Here is a 21376-nt window from a genome sequence, read left to right as displayed (position 1 = left end):
GAATCTGAACAGGTCTATATTTACTTTAAAGATTGAATCAATAATTAGTAACCTTCTAAAACAGAAAGCACAAGGCTTATAGGTTCACTGGTGAACTCTGCCAAAGGAAAAAATTACAACAATTCTCTGTAGTCCCTTCTAGAAGACAAAAGGGAAAAAATTTTCCTTACTCATTTGTGAGGTCAGCAATATTCTAATACCAAAATCAGATAAAAGTATTACAAGAATACTATCAGACCAACATAGATGTAAAACTATATCCTCAACAAAATATTAACAAATCCAGTAATGCACAAAAAGAATATATACCACAACCAAGTGGAGTTATCCCAAGTATGAAAGATTGGTCCAACATTTGAAAATCAGTTAATAAAATCCATCACCTCAATAAGCAAAAGAAGAAAAATCATGATTATATAATAAATGCAGAAAGATAATTTCAAAAAAATTCAACACTTACTGATGATAAAAATCATCATCAAACTAGGACTAGAGAGGAGCTTCCTCAACTTGATCAAGAATATCTACAAATAATATCTACAATAAACCCATATCTAATATTCTACTTAATGGTGAAAAACTAAAACTTTTGCATTAAGGTCAGGAACAAAGGTGTCCCTGTTCGGTCTTTTACTGGAAATCCCAACTAATAGAATATGACAAGAAAAGACAGTGAAAGGTACGCATATTGAAAGGAAGAAATAAAGCTGACTATGCTTGCATATGGCATGCTCATCTATGGAGAAAATCCAAAATGAACTGCGGTGGTGGGAGAGAAACACTCCTAGAATCAATACATGATACAGGTTTCACAATGCAAAAGCTAATATTCAAAAGTCAATCACTTTCCTACATATCTAACAGTATTAAACAAGCAGAATTTGATATTAAAAGAAACTAACACATATTTTTATCTAAAAAAGAAATACTTAGGTATAATTCTGGCAAAATATTCACCAATTTACAGAAGTAAAACTCCAAAATTCTGATGAAAGATATTAACTAAAACAGAGATAGAGAATAACTCAGTACTGTCAACATGTCAGTTCTTCCCAATTTGATCTACAGATTCAATGCAGTCCCAGTTAAAACCCTAACAAGATTTTTTGTGGAAACAGAGAGCCAAAAGACCCAAAACAGCAATTACAGTACTGAAGGAGAAGAGCAAATTTTAAGAACTCACAATACCTCACTATAAATCCATAATAATCAAGAAAGTATGGTGTTGGCAAAAGGAAAAAAATCAATAGAAATGAATCAGAGGACTCAAAACAGATATAAGTACAGTCAACTAAACTTTGACAATGCACAGAAGGCAACACAATATAGTAACAGTAGTATTTTCAACTGATGCTAGAACTTGACCTCCACATGCAAAAAAAAAAAAAAAAAAATCTAGGCAGACTCTACACCCTTCCCACAAATTAATTCAAAATGCATCAGAGACCTCAATTAAAACATTAATCACCTAAAAGATAAAACAGGAAAAACCTGATGACCTTAAGTATAGAGATGACTTTTTAAATACAACACGAAAGGCAATATCCATGAAAGAAACAATTGATATTGACTGAGAGAAAAACTTTGCAAAAGTCACAGCTGATAAAGGACTGTTACACAAAATATACAAAAAACTCTTAAAACTCAACAGTAAGAAAACAACCCAATTAAAATATGGGTAAAGACCTAAACAGACATCTACAGAAGATATACAGGTGGCAAATAAGAATATGAAAAATATTTTTAATATTTTCTCACCAATCAATGCAAATTAAAACAAAGAGAAATCAGTATACCACTAATACAATGGCCAAAATATGAGTATTTACAAAACCAAATGCTAGTAAGGATGTACAGCAACAGAAACTCTCATTCTCTGCTAGGGGTTAGCTCAACAGCATAAGCACCTGCCTGGCAAGTGCGAGGTTATGAGTTCGATTCCCCGTACAAAAAAAAGAAAGAAACTCATTCTCAACAGGTAGAAACACAGAACAGTACAATCCCTTTAGAAGACAATTTGGCAGTTTCTTACAAAATTAAAATGGTTCTCTTACAATACGATCCAGCAGTCATGTTCCTTGGTATTTACCCAATGAAAACTGTGCATACACAAAAATCTGCACATAGTCATTTATAAGCAGCTTTATAAATAACTGCCAAGACACACACATGACTAAGATATCCTTCAGCAAGTGAGTGGATAAATAAACTGTAGTACATCCAGACAATGGCCTACTATTCAGCATTAAGAGGAAATGAAGGGCCAGGGATGTAGCTCAACAGCACAGTGCCTGCCTGGCAAGCCCAAGGCTGAGTTTGATTCCTGGTACCAGAAATAAATAAATAAAGAGTTATGAAGCAATAAAAAGACACGGAGAAAAGTTAAACGTATATGATTAAGTGAAAGAATCTACAAAGGCTATATACTATATTATTCCAATGTATATGATTAAGTGAAAGAAGTCAATCTACAAAGGCTATATCCTGTATTATTCCAACTTGGTAACATTCTGGAAAGGGGAAAACTATAGATACAGTAAAAATATTTGTGATTATCAAGATTTAGGAGGGAAAGATGAATAAACAGATAGAGCCCAGAGAATTTTTAGGGTAGTGAAATTATTCTGTATGATAATACTATCATGGATACACACCATTATATGTATATTTGTCAAAACTCAGAGGATGTACAATGCCAAGAGAGAACACTAATGTAAACTAAAGAATTTGGACAATAATGATGTGTTAATATTGGTTCCTCAGGGTAGCAAATGTACCAGTCTAGTGGGGGATGTGGATAGAGGGAGAGATGAAAGAAAGACCAGTTTTGCCATGATCTAAAACTGCTCTAAAAAATAGTTTTGTTTTGTCTGCACCAGGACTCATATTGAGGACCTTGCACTTGCCAGGCAGGCACTGCACTGCTGAGCCATAACCCCAGCCCTAAAAATGTCTATTATTTAAAAAAACCTGTGTCCCTGACGAAGAATGTCACTCTGTAATACCGTGATAACAAATGAAATGAGCTAAAGATAATAAAATAAGAGCTGGACAATCCATTTTAGGGTATCTTGGCAATAATCTCTTTTGATAGTTAACTTTGAGGAACATAAGATATATTTCATCACCGTATGAAGACTTGGAAAATTTTTACCTACAGGAAATAAAACTAAGTCATATGCCTTATAACAGAAGATCACAGGTTATAACACATGTGCCTGAGATATGCTATTTATCAATTTGTTTTAAAGTTTATGAGTACTCAGGAGCAGGCAGAAAAGCCAGAAAAACAAAAATGAGAGTCACACACACCAAAAAAATTTATAGTAAAGCAGGCTTCATAATTTTTTTTCTCAGTTTAGAAACAGTTCAACATTTGGTCAAGTCAGGGAGCATAATTGAGAGCTTTTGGAGTATTCCAATTCTTTCATCCTTACAGAAGAAAAAATCAAAAAGATCTTGATTTAAGTCAGTTCTCATCTCTGGTCTCAACTTCTTTTATCATCCAGCTCTGAAGTCATAAGACTTCCATTTGTTTCTTCACTGACACTTAAGACAAATGGTCTCTTAACAGGAGTAACATGAGGGAATGAGGAGATATATTAAAATAAGGCACATGTTCTCATATTTAGTTCTCTAAATATTACTCTCTTAAAGTGTCTTCAATCAATTTGTAAAGGAATCCAAATGGAAAGCCACAGTTCTTAATCCTTCCTTACCCCAATCTCATATCTATATAGACCTTTACATTTTAAATATGCAGAAAATCCCTACCATTTTAAAGGATATATTCTCAAACCTAACATTTCTCTCAATAAAATGTGGTTAATATAATATCACAAGAATTTCTGACTGTGACAAGTATAGTGGAAAGGGTTATGTTAAGGTGAAGTTTATAGATGGATGGCTTAACCCATGGCCAGCTAAAAGGATCTGTTCTACATATACTGAGATTCAAAATCTGTCATGGCAAAATTATATATTACAACATAGGCCTTCAGGGCTGCTCATAAATTGTTGAAATTGTAACACAATGTGCTGCATACACAATGTGTTCACTGCCCTTTTCTCAGCTCTGGTACCTACATAAATTTAGACAAGTTACTTACCTCTTTGTATGTCAACTCACTTGAAAGAGGGCAATGACAATAGTACCTACCTGGACTGCTAGGTTCATAGGATGAGGGATACATAAAAGATTAGAACAGTATCTGACACAAGAGTACTCAAAAAATATTAGTTAATATCTCATTTGGGTCTCACAATTCAAAGCTATTTTCTTTCCCATGAATCGTAACACACCCGTCTATAATGGGCAAAACAATGACACTGGAACCGGAGGGTTAGGCTCTGGTTTGCGTACCAAGTGACATTTGTGAGTCCTCTGATTTTGGAGCCTTAACCTCAAAAATGGGGAAAATACTATTCCTACTAACTTATATTACTGCTATAACCATCCAAAAAAGTCATACAAAGATTGTGATATACATAAAACATAATACAGATTAACCATACTGCTCAGTATGGTTCTTGAGAGGCACTTTGGAGTAGTGGTTATGCAAGCAAGCAGTCAAGAGTTCAGATTGCTGGGGTTCAAATCCTGGCTCTTCTAGCTAGTAGCTGTGCAACCTTGAACCAATTAACTCTCTTTACTCTGCCATTGTTTCCTCATTGGTAAAATGAGGGTAATAGTATCTATCTCATTAAATTGTTTATAAGACTTGACAGTACCTGCTACATAGTAGTGCTCAGAAAATGTCAACAATTATTGCTCAATAATTATTGTTATCATTATTGTGATTTGGGGCACTTATAAATCAAATCACAGCTCTCATGCCTTGGCAGAGCTATCTTTGGAAAACAAACTATTTGCCTCACCTGCTGCTGGGCAGCTTGGGCCTCTCGTTGCCAATCCTCCACCAGGGCCACTGCCTCCTCCCCACTCTCAGGGTGGTGTGCCTGCACCCAGCTCTGCATCTCCTGGGGTAAGATGGTCAGGAACTGCTCTAGCACCAGCAGCTCTAGGATCTGTTCTTTGAGGCGGATCTCTGGCCTCAGCCAATGACAGCAGAGAGCCCAGAGCTGGCTGAAGGCCTCATGGGGTCCAGCTGCATCCCTGTATTTGAACTGCCTAAAGCGCTGGCGGGAAGCCTCGGGACCAGAGATAGGATCACAGTCCTTCTGGGGTTTGTGTTCTGATCCCCATGAGTCCTCTTCCAGTTTCACAATCAGGAGGTTCTGAGATTCTGGTGAGGGAGAGGCTTGGGCCTCAGATTCCAGAGCCACAGCCATTGACTGGCTTGTATGCCTTGCTTCAGCTGTGTTGTCCTCGTTCAATGACTTCCTGCATCTATGTTGTGTCTCTCAAGAGGCCTTTGGGAGAGAGACTGCTCAAGGCTGTGAAAGTAAAAAAATCAAAGGGTGAGTAAGCAAAAACACAGGAGCTTCGTTTTCCTCACAACCCCTCCACTACCATACTGTTCAACTCCTTTGGTAGGCACAGAGAAGCTCAGCAACGTACTTCTCCTGTAGGCAGGAAGTAAGACTACAGCCTGGCACAAAGCCAGCAGACAGCTTGCTATGGAGTGTTAAGTCCTTCAGGACATGCCTGAACACCTCGGCCAGCACCAGCCTCCATGATCTGGCCCTGAAGTCTTCGTTTCGCACATGTACAATGTCTGTCCTTCCCTCAATTGGGTTTTAAATGTTACCCCCTCAAAAGAAGAAAAATATGCAAACAAAGCTTTTTTAAATAAGGAGAGGAAGAGAAGTTGAGGGGAGAGGAGGGAAATGGGGGTATCAAGTTATATCATGCATGGGTACAAATTCCTTATGACAAATGTGATCATTGATGTATACTTAAAAATGTACCAATAAACTTAGTTAATTTAAAAATCAATAAATGTCAACCCCCTCTGTAAGGCCTATTCTTCTTGATCTTAAATTTTGGTGTTCCACAGAATGTTCTCCTTACAAAAACCCTTTCTCAATTCTACACTCCCTGTTGGTCCTGCCATACATTTGGGATTACTCACCACCATTTTTTTTAATACATGTTTACAATACATGAAGTTTATGTTCATCTTAGGGAGTACATACATGTATATAACATATCTTGATTCTTTTTTTTATTCTTCTTCCTACCCGTAGCCACCTCCCCATCTCTAAATCCTCTTTCCCCATTTTCATTGTTTTGTTATTATTCGTTCATATTTATGGCATGGAATGTTTACATCACTGTGCATATTTGGTACATGTACATGACACAAATCTTCTTATTTCCCCTTCTCTTGCTCACGTTCCTTGCCCTTGGTTTCCCATTTACAAAGTATCTATCTCCCTATTCCTCCTACCAAACCTTCATTTTGCTCTTTATTTACTTTGCCTTACTCAAGTGAGAAATATCACATGGTATTTAAACTTGTGTCTGACTCATTTCATTTACCATCTATTTTTCCTGCATGTGTCTCAAATTTATCCTTCCTTACAGCCAAGCAGTATTCCTTGTATATAGATAACACATTTTCTTTAGTTCACTGATAGACATACAAGCTGTTTCCAGGATTTGATTATAATGAATTGTGCTGCTATAAACGTTAGTATCCATGTATCACTGTAATATGATGTCTAACTGATCATCTCAAAATTCCAGCCAGTGCTATCTCCAGACCCTAACATCCAGATACCTACAGGACATTTCCATTGAGTATTAGCCTGCTTCAACTACACTCACCTCCTTTCCCAGTCCATTCTTTGCATAATCACCAGACTAGAACAAAACGTGACATCACTTCCCTGCTAAATACTCTTTAGTGATCTTTTCCCTCAGGATAAAATGCAAACCTTGTCCAAGGGTCGAATTTCATTTCTTCATCATGCTCCCATTAGTCCGGGGCTTCCAACTACATAGTTTGCAATTCCAACATGTGACTCACAGAACTCCCATTCTCCTTTCCCTTCCTCACCTAGTTAGGTCTCCACTTTTTTTCCTCAAGAACTTCAGTGTTCCCTGAAACAAGATTCCACCCTCAGCATGAGCTTCCACAGCATCTTACGTTTTCTCTACCATAACCCTGATCACTCTTTATTATAATTATCTCATCCACTACATTATAAACTTCCAGAGAAATCTAGTACAGTGCTCAGCACAGGGTGGAAGCACTGAGCAAACAGTGAAGTCGTAAATGATGAACTAATGCAGCTGTGTCATGAAGCAAAAGTTATAACTAACCCCTTTCTATGCACAGTAGATTTAAAAAAAAAATAAATAAACGAGCTGCTCATGCTAGAGGAATTCCTTTCTTCTCTTTATGTCCATCTCTTCATGACTTGTACCATTTTCCATGCTGTTTTAGATGGCTGCGTACGCATACATCCCCAAGGAGACTACAGCCTCCCTGATGGTACTCATGCTGGATTACATGAGAAAATAAGCTCTTTGAGACAAGCTAACATGGCATGTCCACTCAAAGAAAGCTATGAGCTGCTTCTGAGCGGCAACAACACAGCTGGACTATGAGTGGAGAGGTTAGCATTTTGCACTTTAGACCATTTGGACTGCCCAGTATGAAAACAAGGCAAAAATGAATTTAAAAAATAAAGATTTCCCTAAAGCTCTTCACATACTTAGAGGCTAGGAGCACAACTCATGGCTACCAGGCAATTTCTTTTATCATCCTTTAGCTACCAGCCCAAATGTCACTTCCTGTGATAAAAAAGTGTCTGCATATCATGATCATATCAGATGCATATCATGCCCTGCCCTCCTCCTTGGTCTCTAAAAATTGGCCCCTGATCCTCTTTTCCTTCATAAAGCAGCTGGTACATACATCTAAAATGTTACCCTACACTATTAGAGTAACTTATTCCAACATCTGACAACTTCATTAGACTGGGTTACTAGGACTAGAACTTACCTTACTTTACTATGTATCCAGTCCTCAACTCACTATCTGATAGCAGGGCCATTAAAAAGTCATGTTGCCTTTTATTAAAATGGTGAATCTGACACATCAAGAGCCTAATGGACTATGCAAGATCCGCAATTTGTATTAAACTAAAGAATTAATCTTTCATAATTCTTCTTTAAACTACTGTTTTACTGATGGATTAGACCAGATACATTTGGCCTCGTCTGGTTTACTAATATTCACACAGCATCCAGTACGTAATCTATTATACCAGGAGCTACAGACCCAACAGTAGCTAGGTCACACAATCCTGTCTTCACAAAAGCTACAGTCTTGTGAGACAGTAAGTAAGTAACCAAAAATATCTGTGTTCCTGCATAAAGAGGACACTACAACAAAACACAGAATAGCAGTCTTACTGGGTCCAAGTCACAGATAATAGGAATCTTCTTTTGGGATGATCCAAAAGTCCAAAGATTAGTTTCACATAGAAATCAGAAAGCCCAGGAACCCTATGTTAATCTTTTCTACTCCTTTTGTAAACAACATGGACAGCAGGCTATGGTGAATAGAGATGGAGGTCAGCACAGTCATCTGCTATAAGGGTGACTTGCACTGAGGTAGCCATGAGAAAATGGATGAGCAAATGGCACTCCTCAGTCGTGAAGCCACCAGGAACACCCAAGCCTCACTAACACCAGCACCCTCCAAAGGTAGGTAATTATGGAGTGCCAGGCACAGTGCTAGGTGTTCTACACTGACATTCTCACCAAATTCTCCAGGAAAATAGAATATCTATGGTGTGGCACTGCATTTCACTGACCTGTAACTTCCAATACAAAGAATAGGAAAAAAGCAAAATTTAAATCATACCACCTGTTCTATTCACCATATGACTGTTCTGGAGTAAGTATATGATGCTGATACCCATGACTATACTATTCCCCAATCTGGTCTTAGTTCCCCTAAATGTTTCTTTACACTGAGTGTGAGTGAATGTTTCACACACTACAGTCCCTAAAAACTCAACTCTTCCATCTAATGTTCACACAAGAAAACCTGGCTGTGCTGATTAGCTTACTGAAAGATAACTGTGTTGACTTCTAAAATGGCTCCTTGTCCAAAGAGCTGCAAGCTGCAATTTTTAACTAAATGTGATTTTCACCTTCTGAGCTGACCTTAGGTAATTATCTGGTAATGTACAGTCCTACAACATCTTCAGTATATATAGAGAAATTAAGATTCTATGAATTCACTTAAGATTATACAACTAGCAAATGGTAATTAGAATCTAGCCCAAGACCTGTCTTTTCCACTTTGCTTAACTGTATCACAGGGCCTCCTCCAGGTCTGCTAGTCATCCAGACTTCTAAGAGCATGGTACATGAGAGTAGAAAGTGATGGGCTCCGCCCATATGAAACAGTATGGCACCTGCCAAGCATGGCAATGGGCCGTGGAGGAACGGCAGGTCCCTCCTGTGTTAACTTCCAAGCTGAAATTGAACATCTCACTTTTCGCGCACGCCAGCGACCCCCCAAATCAGCTGTCAATACATCATCATTTTGCCCGCCCCTTCAAACACCACCCCCTGCCAAACCAAATAAAAGCACACCGCTTCTCTGTCTGCCTCAGGGAGATCTTGCATGCTTCTGCAGCCCTACCATGCCCACAATAAAGGCTTTTTTTCCTCTTTCTACTCTTACTTCTCTACCGTGCCAAAAACATTTTTGGCGCTGTGACTTAGATCAACAGGGCAAGTGGCTCCGGGGAGTCAACCCCTGATTTGAGCTCCTGCAGTCAACAACCCACCTTTCTGCAATTTCTTGCCCCTATTTTCCTCTTTCTCTCATATCTGCCACTGCCATTAGTAGCTTCCATCCAACACCAATCCATGTCAATTCTCACAGGTGAGCCACCTCTTGCTTCAGGGTTCCAGTCTCATAAACTGTGAGCTCATGTCAGGATTTCCCCCACATCCTTTGGGACAACGTCCTTCAGGACTCCCTGCTTGTTTCCTTGGTGACTGGTAGATACAGGTATTGGGGATTTCTCTTGTTCACACAATCCTGAGAAGGGTGACAACTCTCCAAGGGATTGTGGCTTGGCTTTTGGAACCTCTGGCTCACCTCTAATTCAATCACTATGGGAAATATCCCTTCCCGACCCCAAAAACACACTCTGCTTGGGTGTCTCACCCTAAGTCTACTGCCAGACAGCTTATGTCCAATAATGCCAGCTGCTAGCCCAAAGAGGACACTTTCAATATCCTCCATAATCTACACAATTTCTGCTATCAGAAAGGCAAATGGTTAGAGATTTCTTATGTGCACGACTTTTTTGTGCTCAGGGCAGGACCCTCCCTCATTCAAGCATGTGGAGTGGCCCAAGCTCTTTTGGTCTGCTCCACATAGCCATACCCACCACCTGACAATCCCACTGACCCTACAGATGATGTCCGTTCTGCCTTTGCCACCCCCATATCCCCAAGAGATTTCCTGTTCTCTGTCACCATCTTCTCCTCCCCTCTCCATCACCCTTTCTCCCTCCTGCTCCGCCTCCACCCCACTATTGCCAATTTCCCCACCTGCCCAATCTCATACCCAATCTCACTCCTCCCTCTCACCACTTTGCAACCCCTCCCAAGTGTCACCATCATTATCCCCACCCAACCTTATTTAACATCAAATAAGAACTTCAATTTGTGATTCCTATAGCTTTCTATAGCTGTCTTTAGTAACTGTCTTTGCTTTAAAAGATGTAAAAGGTTTTATTCCTTTTGATTCTTACTATAAGCGATCTCTTAATTGACCTATAAAATGGTTCTAATTAGTCCATTTTTACTTACAAATCTAAAAACTATGTTATAATTCAAACTAGCCAAATACATTTGAGTGCACTCTGATTTTATAAGATGTCTGTTAAGCTTATATGTTTCTATGTCCAATCAGCACAGACCATCTCTGTTTCTTTGTCATACCCACAAACAGCTGATTTTTATTTGAGCTCAACAATTTTTTTCTTTCATTTCTGGATCATTTGTTCAAAATTTAATAAGGTTTAGATCTAAAAACATGCTCCCACCTGAATTGCCAGCTGGTCAAAATCAGGCTATAATTGGCTGTATAAATTTAATGTACACTGCTATTTATATACCATGACTTGAGTCTCTCATTGATCAAAAACACTCTGTTGGGTTTTACATTGGTCATCATCAAAAGGTTAAGTTTTATATATAAAAGTAATACAATAAGGTTTTTTCATAAAAGATGTTCTTGATACAAAACCAAATTAAAATATCAAGGTTTTCATATGGCTGTGATTAAATATATTCATGCTTCCAGATTTACAGGTCTTCCAAAATGTAAAACAGGGGTTGTTTATGGTAATAGGCTTTCTTTCAGATTCTGACATCTGCCTTTAACAAAAACTTATGTAATGTACATCTCACCAAAGGTCAATACGTTAGATAAAAGCTTTTTTATGTATTAGATAACTATGCTTGACTAAAAGAGGTATTTTATGTCAGAATGGAAATTCTGGTGGTTACAAAATGTCATAATTGTCATGCTACAATATTATGTATGGTTTTAATTTCAAATTTTCTGAGTCAAATGTGTAACTGTTAACATTTACAGGGATTTAAATACTAGGACATCCATGGTTGATAAAAAAACAACAGCTCTATTTTATGTTCTAAGCTGCTTGATATTCAGATAAGGTAGTAATGTCATGCTTCCTGCTTTATTACACTGTAATATTAGCAATCTTCTCTTCTGGATGTTCAACAACTGAGGTTTGGCGACCAAAAACTAAAAAGATAGATAGGCTAGCAGATAACCAATATTGTGACTCCAGCCCTCTGATATCAATAAAAACCCAGGATATAAGAGAACCTCTGCAATGACATTTCCTAACTCTGTGAGTCCGTGGTCTTCTGATCAAGGAGACTGTGGGAACAAAGAGAAAAGTGATCTACGATACATACTTGCCTATGGAGAGTCACGAAGAAAAAAAAGTCTCCCAATCTTTCACAAAAAGCAACTTCATCAAGCAATGGCCATGACTCATCCTGACAGCTGACACTGTCAAGAACAGAGAGGTTCTATACACCGTTCTAAGACAAATCCTGACGAGATTTAATTGGCCTTGATTGAGAGCAAGAAGTTAATTTTAATTAGTACAGGTCTCAGTTTAATTTGGTCTTAAACATCCTGCTGAAAAATACAATCAAAAGATACATTAAAAATGTCATAAGTTAGATATAAAAGGGGCCACCTGCACCATGTTAGAAAAAAAAAATGCTGTTACTTTGTTATGCAATCAGGTATCATGATAGATAAGATAAAAAATCCACAAGTATATTGCCTCTGAAACCAAGGAGATCTCTCACAAAGATTCTTCCATCTGATCTTCCCTAGTGGGCTGGGCCCTCTCTTCTCCCCGTGGTGGGACTCCCTCATAATACTTGGGGGCGGGGAGGTTATTCTGTTTTGTTTTGTTTTGTTTTGTTTTTGCTTATAGCTCTTTGTCTATTTAAACTTTTTTTGGTATTTCTCCAATCCAGATTGCAGGCCTTCACTATCAGGCAACTCCTTGTCCTGGCCAAGACCCCTGGCACCTTACAGTCTAACCCTACTTAGCAGTCACCTCAGACTCTCTAGTTAAAATGATGGGTACAAAACAAGAGGAAAGGGAAACTAGAATCAGTGGTTATCATCTTATATTCCTACAGGGGCCTAGGAATGCAAATGAATACATGTGTGAAGGAAAGTGAAATGGGAGGGAACTGAATATTCCAGGAGGAATACAGACCCAAAGTATACCCCAAACTTCCAATTTTTCCAAAAGAAGCTAGAATTATGGATTTTTATATGTTAGCAGCCACCAATTAAAAAAAAAAAAAAAAACGGGGGCTGGGAATTTAGCTCAGCCGCATAAGTGCCTGCCTTGCAAGCGCAGAGTTGTGAGTTCGATCCCAGGTACCGATTTAAAAAAAAAAAAGTTAGCAGCCAACACAAATTATTGCAAACACTATGAGACTAAATAAAGCATGATGGCTAAAAGTCATTCACCATGGGCTGCCACTTAGTGACCTTTCAGCTTAATGACTTCAACATCCAGGAAAATCTAGAAATGGTACAGATCCCACCCACAAAAGACAAAAGATGGGTGCTAACAACAATCAAGAGCAGGATCCCTTTTAAAACACAGAGAAGCCGAAAAACATCTTAGGTCCTGAGACTGGGAATATGGATACAGACAAGAGGAACCAACCCATTCCAGTGTGAAGGATGAGAAGAGAAAGTTCTCCCCACACCCAGAAAAAAAGCAAAGACTAGTGTGTGGCCTCCAAACAAAAAAGAAACTACAAGTTCCCAATGGCTCTCAGGCCCACTTGGCTGATGGTCTAAGCTATGGCTAAAAGCAGGCCAGCCTTAACATAATAGGGTTTAAACTAGGGAGAACAAGTAAGTTTTGCTTAAAGCAAGGACTTCAGTCAACTAAAAGATGGTCTACAGCACTATGTTGAGGAATCCAGTTCCAAAAGAGTATGTACTATAACCAATAAACCATGACTGTGAGGCACATAGAAAATGGAAGTGAAAGTATATATTCTATATTATTTGCTATCCTCAGTTGAAATTCCCATTGGCTCTAAATTAGCCTTGGCTTCCAGCAAACAACTCTGAAAGGCAGAACACTGAAATTCTTGGCCCTGGAAATCCACTGGTCTTCAATTCAAGTATAATAAAGCTTACCCTAATGGTCTCCTGTCATTCACCAAGTATTTGACTTCCTTGGCTTAAATCAAATGTGTACTGTTTTTGGACTGAGCAGTGAGGAAATGATGATTCACAATTGTACCTGTACAATGATACTCAATCTAGTGGAAGAAATATGTTTGAAGTCACAGATAATTATGATAGAATGCAATAAATACAGTAAGAGAAGTTATGGGAACAGAAGGTTAGAGATGACTTAATCTGCTTAAGAGAATTGAACAAAGTAACAGTTGAGTTGATTCTTGAAGGAAGAATGGATCTCTTAGTAGATAACTGGGGGAAAGGTATTCTAAGCAGAGAAAACAGTATATATGATGGCCTGTCCAGAAAAATAGTGGGAAACTAGACAGCCCTGAAGCATGGGATGGATCATTAGGCTGCAAAGGGAGTTTATAAAGGGTCTAGATACAAGCTAAGATGTTTGGATTTAACTCAATCTGTGATGACAGGCTTTTAGAGGGAGAAAGCACAATCAAATCTGTCAGTTAAACAAGATACACTGGGTTCGGTGTGTTGGTCCATGCTGGGAAAGTGAAAAGGAGACTTTGACCAAACCCCTGACATGAAAGGTGCAAATTAAAGACATTAAACAAAGATGTGAGGATCCATCAGTGTGGAAGAATGCAAGAGGAATCATTAGATAAAGTCAGTAGGTAGGTAAAGTGAATGACAGCCATTCATTTCCATCAGGCATAATGAAAGAAGTGCATGTTTGGGACAGAACATAATGGCCAGTGCCACCCACTGAGTTCTAGAAGTAACTAACAACCATTAAAAAGGCTATCAAATTAGGTATGCTTATTCTAGGCGGTAGGTAGCAAATGAAACACTTTTTTTTTTTTAATCTGGCTTCCAGTTTAGGCCTTTATATCTTCACTTCTTGCCAGGGCCCCAGAACCTTCTATCATTCCCTCTGTGCTCTCCAGATCCCAATGTGACTTTTCCGACTCCTAAACCTCTCTCTCCGCCTCTCCTACAGACCTTTTCTAAGCCCTGCCTCACTCCCGCGGCCTCCTCTCTCCTCATCCACGACCCCTCTATGACCCTTGCCATCACCGTACACTTCATCTTCTGACCGCCCTTCACCCTCCACCCCTACATTGAAGGTTCTTTGGCCTTCTCACCTTCCCCGTCCCTCTGTGACACCAACACCTCCTAAGCCTCCAGCCCAGTGCCTGCGTCTCGGCTGCCCCCGCCCCGCCACCCGGACTCACCCACCAAGACACCCACTTCACAACAGGGCGGAAGTGCTCCAATGCGCGCGCAGGGAATGCTGGTACGCGGAGTCCGGACGGCGCCAGCCCGGGAACGGAGCAGCTAGAACTACAACTCCCAGAAGGAGCCGCGCGAGTGCCTGTGGGTGGCTCCCTCCGTGTGCAGCTTTTGAGATGTACACCAATAGCTGTGTCATTTTCCCACAGCTCTGGCACTGGAACGAATCAAAACGGGTTCGACACGTGGGGCGCGGCCTGTTGCTATCAAGACCCCTTCCGTTGGCTTCGTAATAACGGCACCGCCCAGTGGGCGGACACCAATGCTGAAGGGGCGGAGCCTACTGAGGGATGGCCGAGAACTCAGTAAGCCTGGAGAAGCCAGAGCAGAAACAAGATATAGGAAAAAGGGAGACTAGAGGTGACCAGAGTGGAGGGAGGAGACCGGAAGATAGTTGCAGCTTTAATTTCCAGCTTACAGCTGAATTGCATGAATTTGGATGAATTTTGACCCTCTCCTTCCTCTTCTGAAAAATAAAGACAATTATAGCATCCATGTCACTGGCTTTTGGTGAAGTTGCAAATGACATGATAATCCTAAAACAGTTCATTCAAGGCCCCATCCTAACAATATGCGATAAATGCTAGCAATTATGTAAATCAGTTTATACAGCACTTAACACTTCGTGGGTATTAGAAGAATGTGAATCATTATTACAAAAAAAATCTTATAATATGCTATTGCCATTGTGAATACTTTGAGGTAGGAGCAATGTAATATGGGGTTGATAATGTGGATTTTGTAGTCACATGGATCCAAACTCTGACCCACCTACTTCCTACTTGTGTGGCCAAAGACTATTGCATTGTTATGTCTCCGATTATCTCACCTATGAAATGCAAGTAGTATAACCAAACCTACTTTGTAGGGAGTTGTAAAGATTAAATTAGATGATATAGTAAAAACATAGTCTCTGGAGTCCTTGTTGTCTGAGACTTATTTCAATCAGGAAATGCACTTTGCCCACGTATTGATCACGAAAGCTCGAACAAATCACTTAACCTCTTTGTACCTCAGTTTCCTCATGTGGAAAATAGAAATGATAATAGTATCTTCCTGGTAAGTTTGTTGCTGAGAGGAATAACAGAAGTATATAATGAGTTTAGCGTATGTGTAACCACTGCCTCCAATAATTTTATTAATGGCTATAAGATTTTGAGTAATTGACAGTGTCTAGCATATGGTAAAGTCCCTCGACATGATGGCTAGTGTTAAAATCAAGAGAAATTTGTATCTTAATTTTAATAACCCAGTTTGAATTCCTTCTCTTCTATAAACCATGTTTCATCCAATTTATAGTAACAGCTAATGTGATTTTACTGAGTAAACCTAATAGTAACCTATTAATGTTCCTTGTTGTTGAAGTCTCACAAAAGCCCTGAAATTAGTGTTTTTACCCCCAATTTACCAAGAGGGAATGTGAGGCTTAGAGAGAGAAAGTGACTTCCTCAAGAATACAGAGGCAGTAAGTGGCAGAGTTTGAACCCTTGGGATGTACCTGCAAAGATCTCTCTGATACTTCATGAGACCAAAGACAGAAAGAGGACAGGGCTTGGGAAGGGAGAGAGAGTGCAGATATATGGGGTGCTAAGTGCGTTGGAGACATTTGAGAGAGTGTCAGGCTCTAAAGTTGGGAAGGCAGCTTTGCAGAGTCAGGTAAAGATTTCTACTTCAAGCTGACTTGAAGGAGGGGTAGAAGTGGACCAAGTAGGGAAAAAGAAAAACACCATTAGAACACAAGAGGGCGCCCCTCACCCTATGGCTAACGTGGAATTTTCTGTGGATTCCCTTAGCCTTTCTGTTAATAAAGCCTGGCGTTTTACTGAAGAGAAAAACTAAGAAACTCTCTAAAGATGCAAAGTGCCCTGGCCAGTGTCATTCAGAAATAAGCAACAGAGTCTGGTAAAACTTTCCCAGTCAAGTACTCCTTTGAGTTTTGAAGCATATATCTCCATCATTTGTGTATTTACTTATTTTATAGTACATATATATTTATTGAACATTTATAGACACAATTAGGTCCTGCTGTTAGTGCTTTAGACGTATTAGCTGATTTAATCCTCACAAAATCCTTTTGGGGAAGGTGTAATGCTTTTCCTTATTACAGAACAGAAAACTAAGGGACAAAAATAAAGTAACATGCCAAAGCCACACAGTTACAAAGCAGACAGTCTAGTTTTAGAACGAGGTAAGACTTTTAAAAGAGAAATAAAAGTTGTAACATTTTCTTTTTAAGCCCAATGGATCACCCTGTGCATCTCACTTTGGAAATAACTGCACTAAGGGCTCTCAGGTCTGCCCTTTGCAACAGAGAGATGCAGGAAGTTGAGAGAGCCCAGGGGAACAGTTTATCTAAGTCTGGAGGGCAGGGAAGGTTTCTAGAGAAAATGATGGGTGAGCTGAATCTTTAGGGTTGCTTAGGAAGTTCCCAGGGGAAAGGCAGTCTTCAGAAGAGTGTTCAGAATGACAGTATTGCTATCACGCTCAAAAGTGTGATAAATGTGAATGCAGATTTATATTTCCAACCGAGGGGGATCAGTCTGTCTTCTGGCCAGCTGTTTGATCCTCAGCCACTAACCTTTCTATAACCCCAGATCACAGAAGGAATCCTTTATCCTTTAAAGACATGGTTGAATTTGGCCATGTCCCAGATTCTACAGTTTAGGAGCACCCTCCCAGAGCCCACCTTCCTGCCTTCCCCCACATGCCTCATGAATCCCTCTTGCCTTATTTGCTCTGGGCTTCAAGTTCTGTGATTCAGTAGTCCCTTTACCGCCTGCCTCCTTTGAGTCACCAATGTTTTTTAAAACAAAATCTCATCAAGCCATGCATTTCGTAGATAAATGAGATCACATAGCATACCACATGGCCACTTGCCATCCCCCAGTTTTCTCACTCAGCACTGGAACATCCCCAAAGTCTGTGTTCCCAGCATTTGATCCTCCTTGCACGCACAGCACCCCTCCTGAAAACTGAGTTCAACCTATCAACTCATACCCATGTCCATTCTCTCCTGGCCAGCATGCCTGCTTTTTCTGCCCCTACCCTCTGACACATGTACCCCTGCCCGGCCCTAACCCAAGCTTTTCCAGACTACTCTTCAACCAAGCCCAGAAGCCTCCTTCTAGTCTTGCTTGGGCCACAAGCAGTAGTTTCCTCAGTGGAGCAGCCAGGCCAGTCTATGGTAGTGGGGGGGGGGGGTGAGGAGAGATGCGCTCCAGGAAGACCAGCAGCAGCGCTGGGGGGTGCAGGGAAGCCAGCAGGAGGGAAATGGCCAGGCGAAGCTCCAGGTGGCAGTGAGGTGTGTGCAGGGCCTTATGACTTAGCACACAGAGTGTTACACGGCTGCCTGCTATGCTGTCTGCCACATTATCAACCACATTCTTGCCTGGCTCAAAATCTCGCTCAGGGAGGCAGAGGTGCAGTCCCTGTTCAATGGGAGAGCAGCCCTCCAGAACTGGCAGCAGCTCCCGTATTATCCAGTCTTGATCTTTCCTGCAATGGGACACAAACACTTCATAGAGGAACCTCTTGCCCTCATCCCTTTGACCTCTCAGACTCTGGAACCAAGTCCTGAACAAGGCCTGGAGATAGAAGACCCAGGAGTTCCTGGCTTCCTGGAGGAGAGGCAAGGAGATTAGCAGCAGCAAGGTAAAGCTGCCCAAAAACAGTTCCAGTTTCAAGGTCTTAGAGCAGTGACTCCAGAGAAAGAGGGAAAGAAGACTCTTAGACCTGTTTCCTATTTTCAAGTGGCATAGAGGCTTTCTTGATACATATGTGTATATTCTGGGGGACTGCTCCAGCCACAGTCCTACCCAGGCATTGGCACACTGGCAGGCCAAGGATGAAGACAGAATGTACATGTACTGGACATCTGAGGACTATATTCCCACAGGCTGACATCCAGAACAAGCTTATTCTCTAGTCTAGCATTAAGATCTAAATACTGCTGAAGCCCTTGAAAGCAGAACCTGACAATGTCTCCAACCCCATGTTAACCAGATGCAACACCTGAAGCCTGGGCAGCTCACCCACCAGCTCCTCGAGCCACACTGGACGGGGCTGTGAGATGAATCTTAGGGCCTCCAGCTTCAACTCCTCAAGGCTATTCCCCCTTGTGCGCCTATCCCCCGTCCCCCCATACTCTCAGGGAATGGAGCCTGGGGAGCTGCCAGAGGAAGAAGCTAGAGGTGTTCTGGGAGCAGACGGCCTCCAAACTACTGCCAAGCAGGAAAAGTTGACGAAGGGAAGGGAAGATCTTGAAGATGTTCTGGATCCCCAGCTGCAGCCCCCAGTCTTTTAAAGTCAGAGTCTGCCAGAATGGAAATACACTAGGCAACAACTTCCAGTGCTTTGTGCCTGAGCCAGCATGGAGCTCCAAGCTGGTCAGCACTGTGAACAAAGACACTGTCATCCCAGGAGAAGAAAAAGAAAGCTGTAGTCTTAGGTTGTGCAGACTCTCTTGATCCCCGAAGCCCCAGATTGTGTTCAGCAAAATTCGGTTGTCCAGCAGATTGAGGGTGGTCAGTGAAGGCAGAGAACTCAACCACCCCTCACTCAGCTCTACTAATGGATTTTTATTCAAATCTAAGATCTCTAGCCTCCCTAGACCCTAGAATACCTGTCCATCCAAAAAAACCAGGTAGCTTCCTTGAAGGAATAGCTCCTGCAGGTTGGGCAGGCAGGAGAAGGAGGCTGGGAGCAGGCTACGCAGCCGATTGACGGACAGATTCAGGGTGCACTGTCCTGATACAGCTTTTGTCTCATTAGCGCACAGGGTGGCACTCTGTAACTGGTTATGGGCCAAATTTAGTCTCTGAAGACTGGTCATGGCTGCCAGGAAACCTACGGGCGGCTTATTGAGGTTATTAGACTGAAGATTCAAGCCCTTCAGGCTGTGGCAGGAAGCCAGAGCTTCCAGAGCTGTGTCCCTTATTTTATTGTTTTCTAAATTCGGCTCTTGCAGCTCAAAATGGGCCACTATATCAGCAGGAAGCTCAGCCATGTTAGTGAATGTCATAAACAGAGCACTGAGCCTCTGAAGCCCTAGTCCCTCCACTGCAGCTACCTCCATCTTTGTGTGGTCCAGGTATAGAGTCCTTACCTTGAGGCCCTGGAGGGCCCCAGGGCTGTCCACTTTCAGCTTCCTGCTCATTGACAGATCCAACATGTCCAGGGTCCAGGCATCCCCAGAGGAGGGCTCATATACCAGATCTGGGAAGATGTCAGCCAACTCTCCCACATCCTGAAGGCAATCGTACTTGATAGCCAGCTGTTGTAGACTGGTAGGCAATTGGACACTCAAATTCCTGTCCAGGCAGACGCCTAAGAATTGGAGTTTCTGGAGAGATCTCAGGTCGCAAAAAGGAATCAAAAAGAGGTATTCCCTTTTAGAGAAGATATGAAAGAGAGTTTCTGAAGCTGTCCCAATCCTTGGAGAGCTCCTGGCAGGAGCTGGGTGAGATGCAGGCTCAACCCCAGGGCCTTGAACCCAGGCAAGGTAGAGAAGGCATCCTGGGGGAGAATAGAAATAGAACCAAAGAGGCAGAGCCCCTCCACCTTTGGAAGCACAGCTTGCAATGCCTGTGTCACACTGGTCACTGAGTTGCATGAAACAAGGAGGAGCAGCCAAGGGTCCAAAGAGCAGATTCCATAGAAGCCAGAGACCAGGGGCAGGCGGGAACCTTCTGTCACCAGGCAACTGGAAGCACTCCAGCCTGCAGTCAGAGGAAGGGTTAGGAGCAGACCGGACAGCAGCAAGTGCCTACCCATTATGGCTCCAGTTTGCTTCACAGAGAAGTGAAACTGCAGCCTGTCTCACTTCCTCTCCTTTTCTCAGAGAGGAACCTAGGGCCACCTACCTCTCTGCACATGCAGTACTCACAGCAGTGGCAGGAGTCCCAGTGTGTGCAGGAGGTCTGGGAGCAGAGTAGAGAACCACGATACTTCCTGATGGTTGAACTGCTGGGGAACTGAACAGATGGGTGGGGAAATAGGTGGGTATGTTTATAGCTGAGGTCAGGGAGAAGAACTACACTTAGTAGTAGGGCCCAAATCTCACTTCTCTATAGTGAGAAAACAAGCAATGTTTCTAAGTGTAAGATTTCAAGCCAGAGAGCCAAGCTATTTCTCTGCCAGTATCCTGTGTAGGGCGTTTCATCTCTCTGAGCCTCGGGCATACTAACACCAGCCTCACAGGATCACTGAAAATTACAAATGGAATGGGTTTCTCTCTGCATCACTTCCTTTATTCCATCTTTCTCTAACTCCTAGAGGAAAAGAGCTCTTAAACAAATAAACGAGCAGAATTTTGTAAACAAAATAGTATATCAACATTATGCTACTGTAGACATCTTGTAATGCTTCACACAAAAAATTCCAAAAAGCTGAAGCTTCGCTTGAGAATACTA

General features: G+C 41.3%; 2 protein-coding genes across 8 annotated transcripts in view; both read right to left on the bottom strand.

Annotated features, from left to right (window-relative positions):
- Positions 1-20209, bottom strand: part of Zscan20 (zinc finger and SCAN domain containing 20) — a 29671-nt gene extending 9462 nt beyond the window's left edge. For 3 of the 7 annotated variants that reach the window (XM_063236022.1, XM_063236027.1, XM_063236028.1), the window contains exons 1-2: positions 14909-15013; positions 4879-5397 (exon numbers count right to left, since the gene is read on the bottom strand). In XM_063236022.1, the coding sequence (XP_063092092.1) occupies positions 4879-5292 (414 nt within the window). In that variant the 5' untranslated portion in view covers positions 5293-5397; positions 14909-15013. Of the gene's footprint in view, positions 1-4878; positions 5398-14818; positions 15105-20070 lie in introns of those variants that run through there. The other 4 variants (XM_063236023.1, XM_063236026.1, XM_063236024.1 and 1 more) reach the window with 4 other exon arrangements.
- LOC100725477 (toll-like receptor 12) lies at positions 15187-20818 on the bottom strand. Its single transcript, XM_063235121.1, is given in 6 exon segments — positions 15187-18837; positions 18840-18890; positions 18893-19028; positions 19111-19278; positions 20071-20348; positions 20351-20818. Coding segments are annotated over 6 exon segments (1713 nt in total). The 5' UTR covers positions 20739-20818; the 3' UTR covers positions 15187-18145.
- Positions 20819-21376: the final 558 nt, after the last annotated feature.

The sequence above is a fragment of the Cavia porcellus genome, unplaced genomic scaffold, assembly GCF_034190915.1.
Source record: "Cavia porcellus strain 051 isolate PalLab524CR breed Dunkin Hartley unplaced genomic scaffold, mCavPor4.1 scaffold_25, whole genome shotgun sequence".
Classification (NCBI taxonomy): Eukaryota; Metazoa; Chordata; class Mammalia; order Rodentia; family Caviidae; genus Cavia; species Cavia porcellus.
Note: the sequence above shows the minus strand (reverse complement) of the source record. Positions and strands in the feature narration are given on the sequence as shown.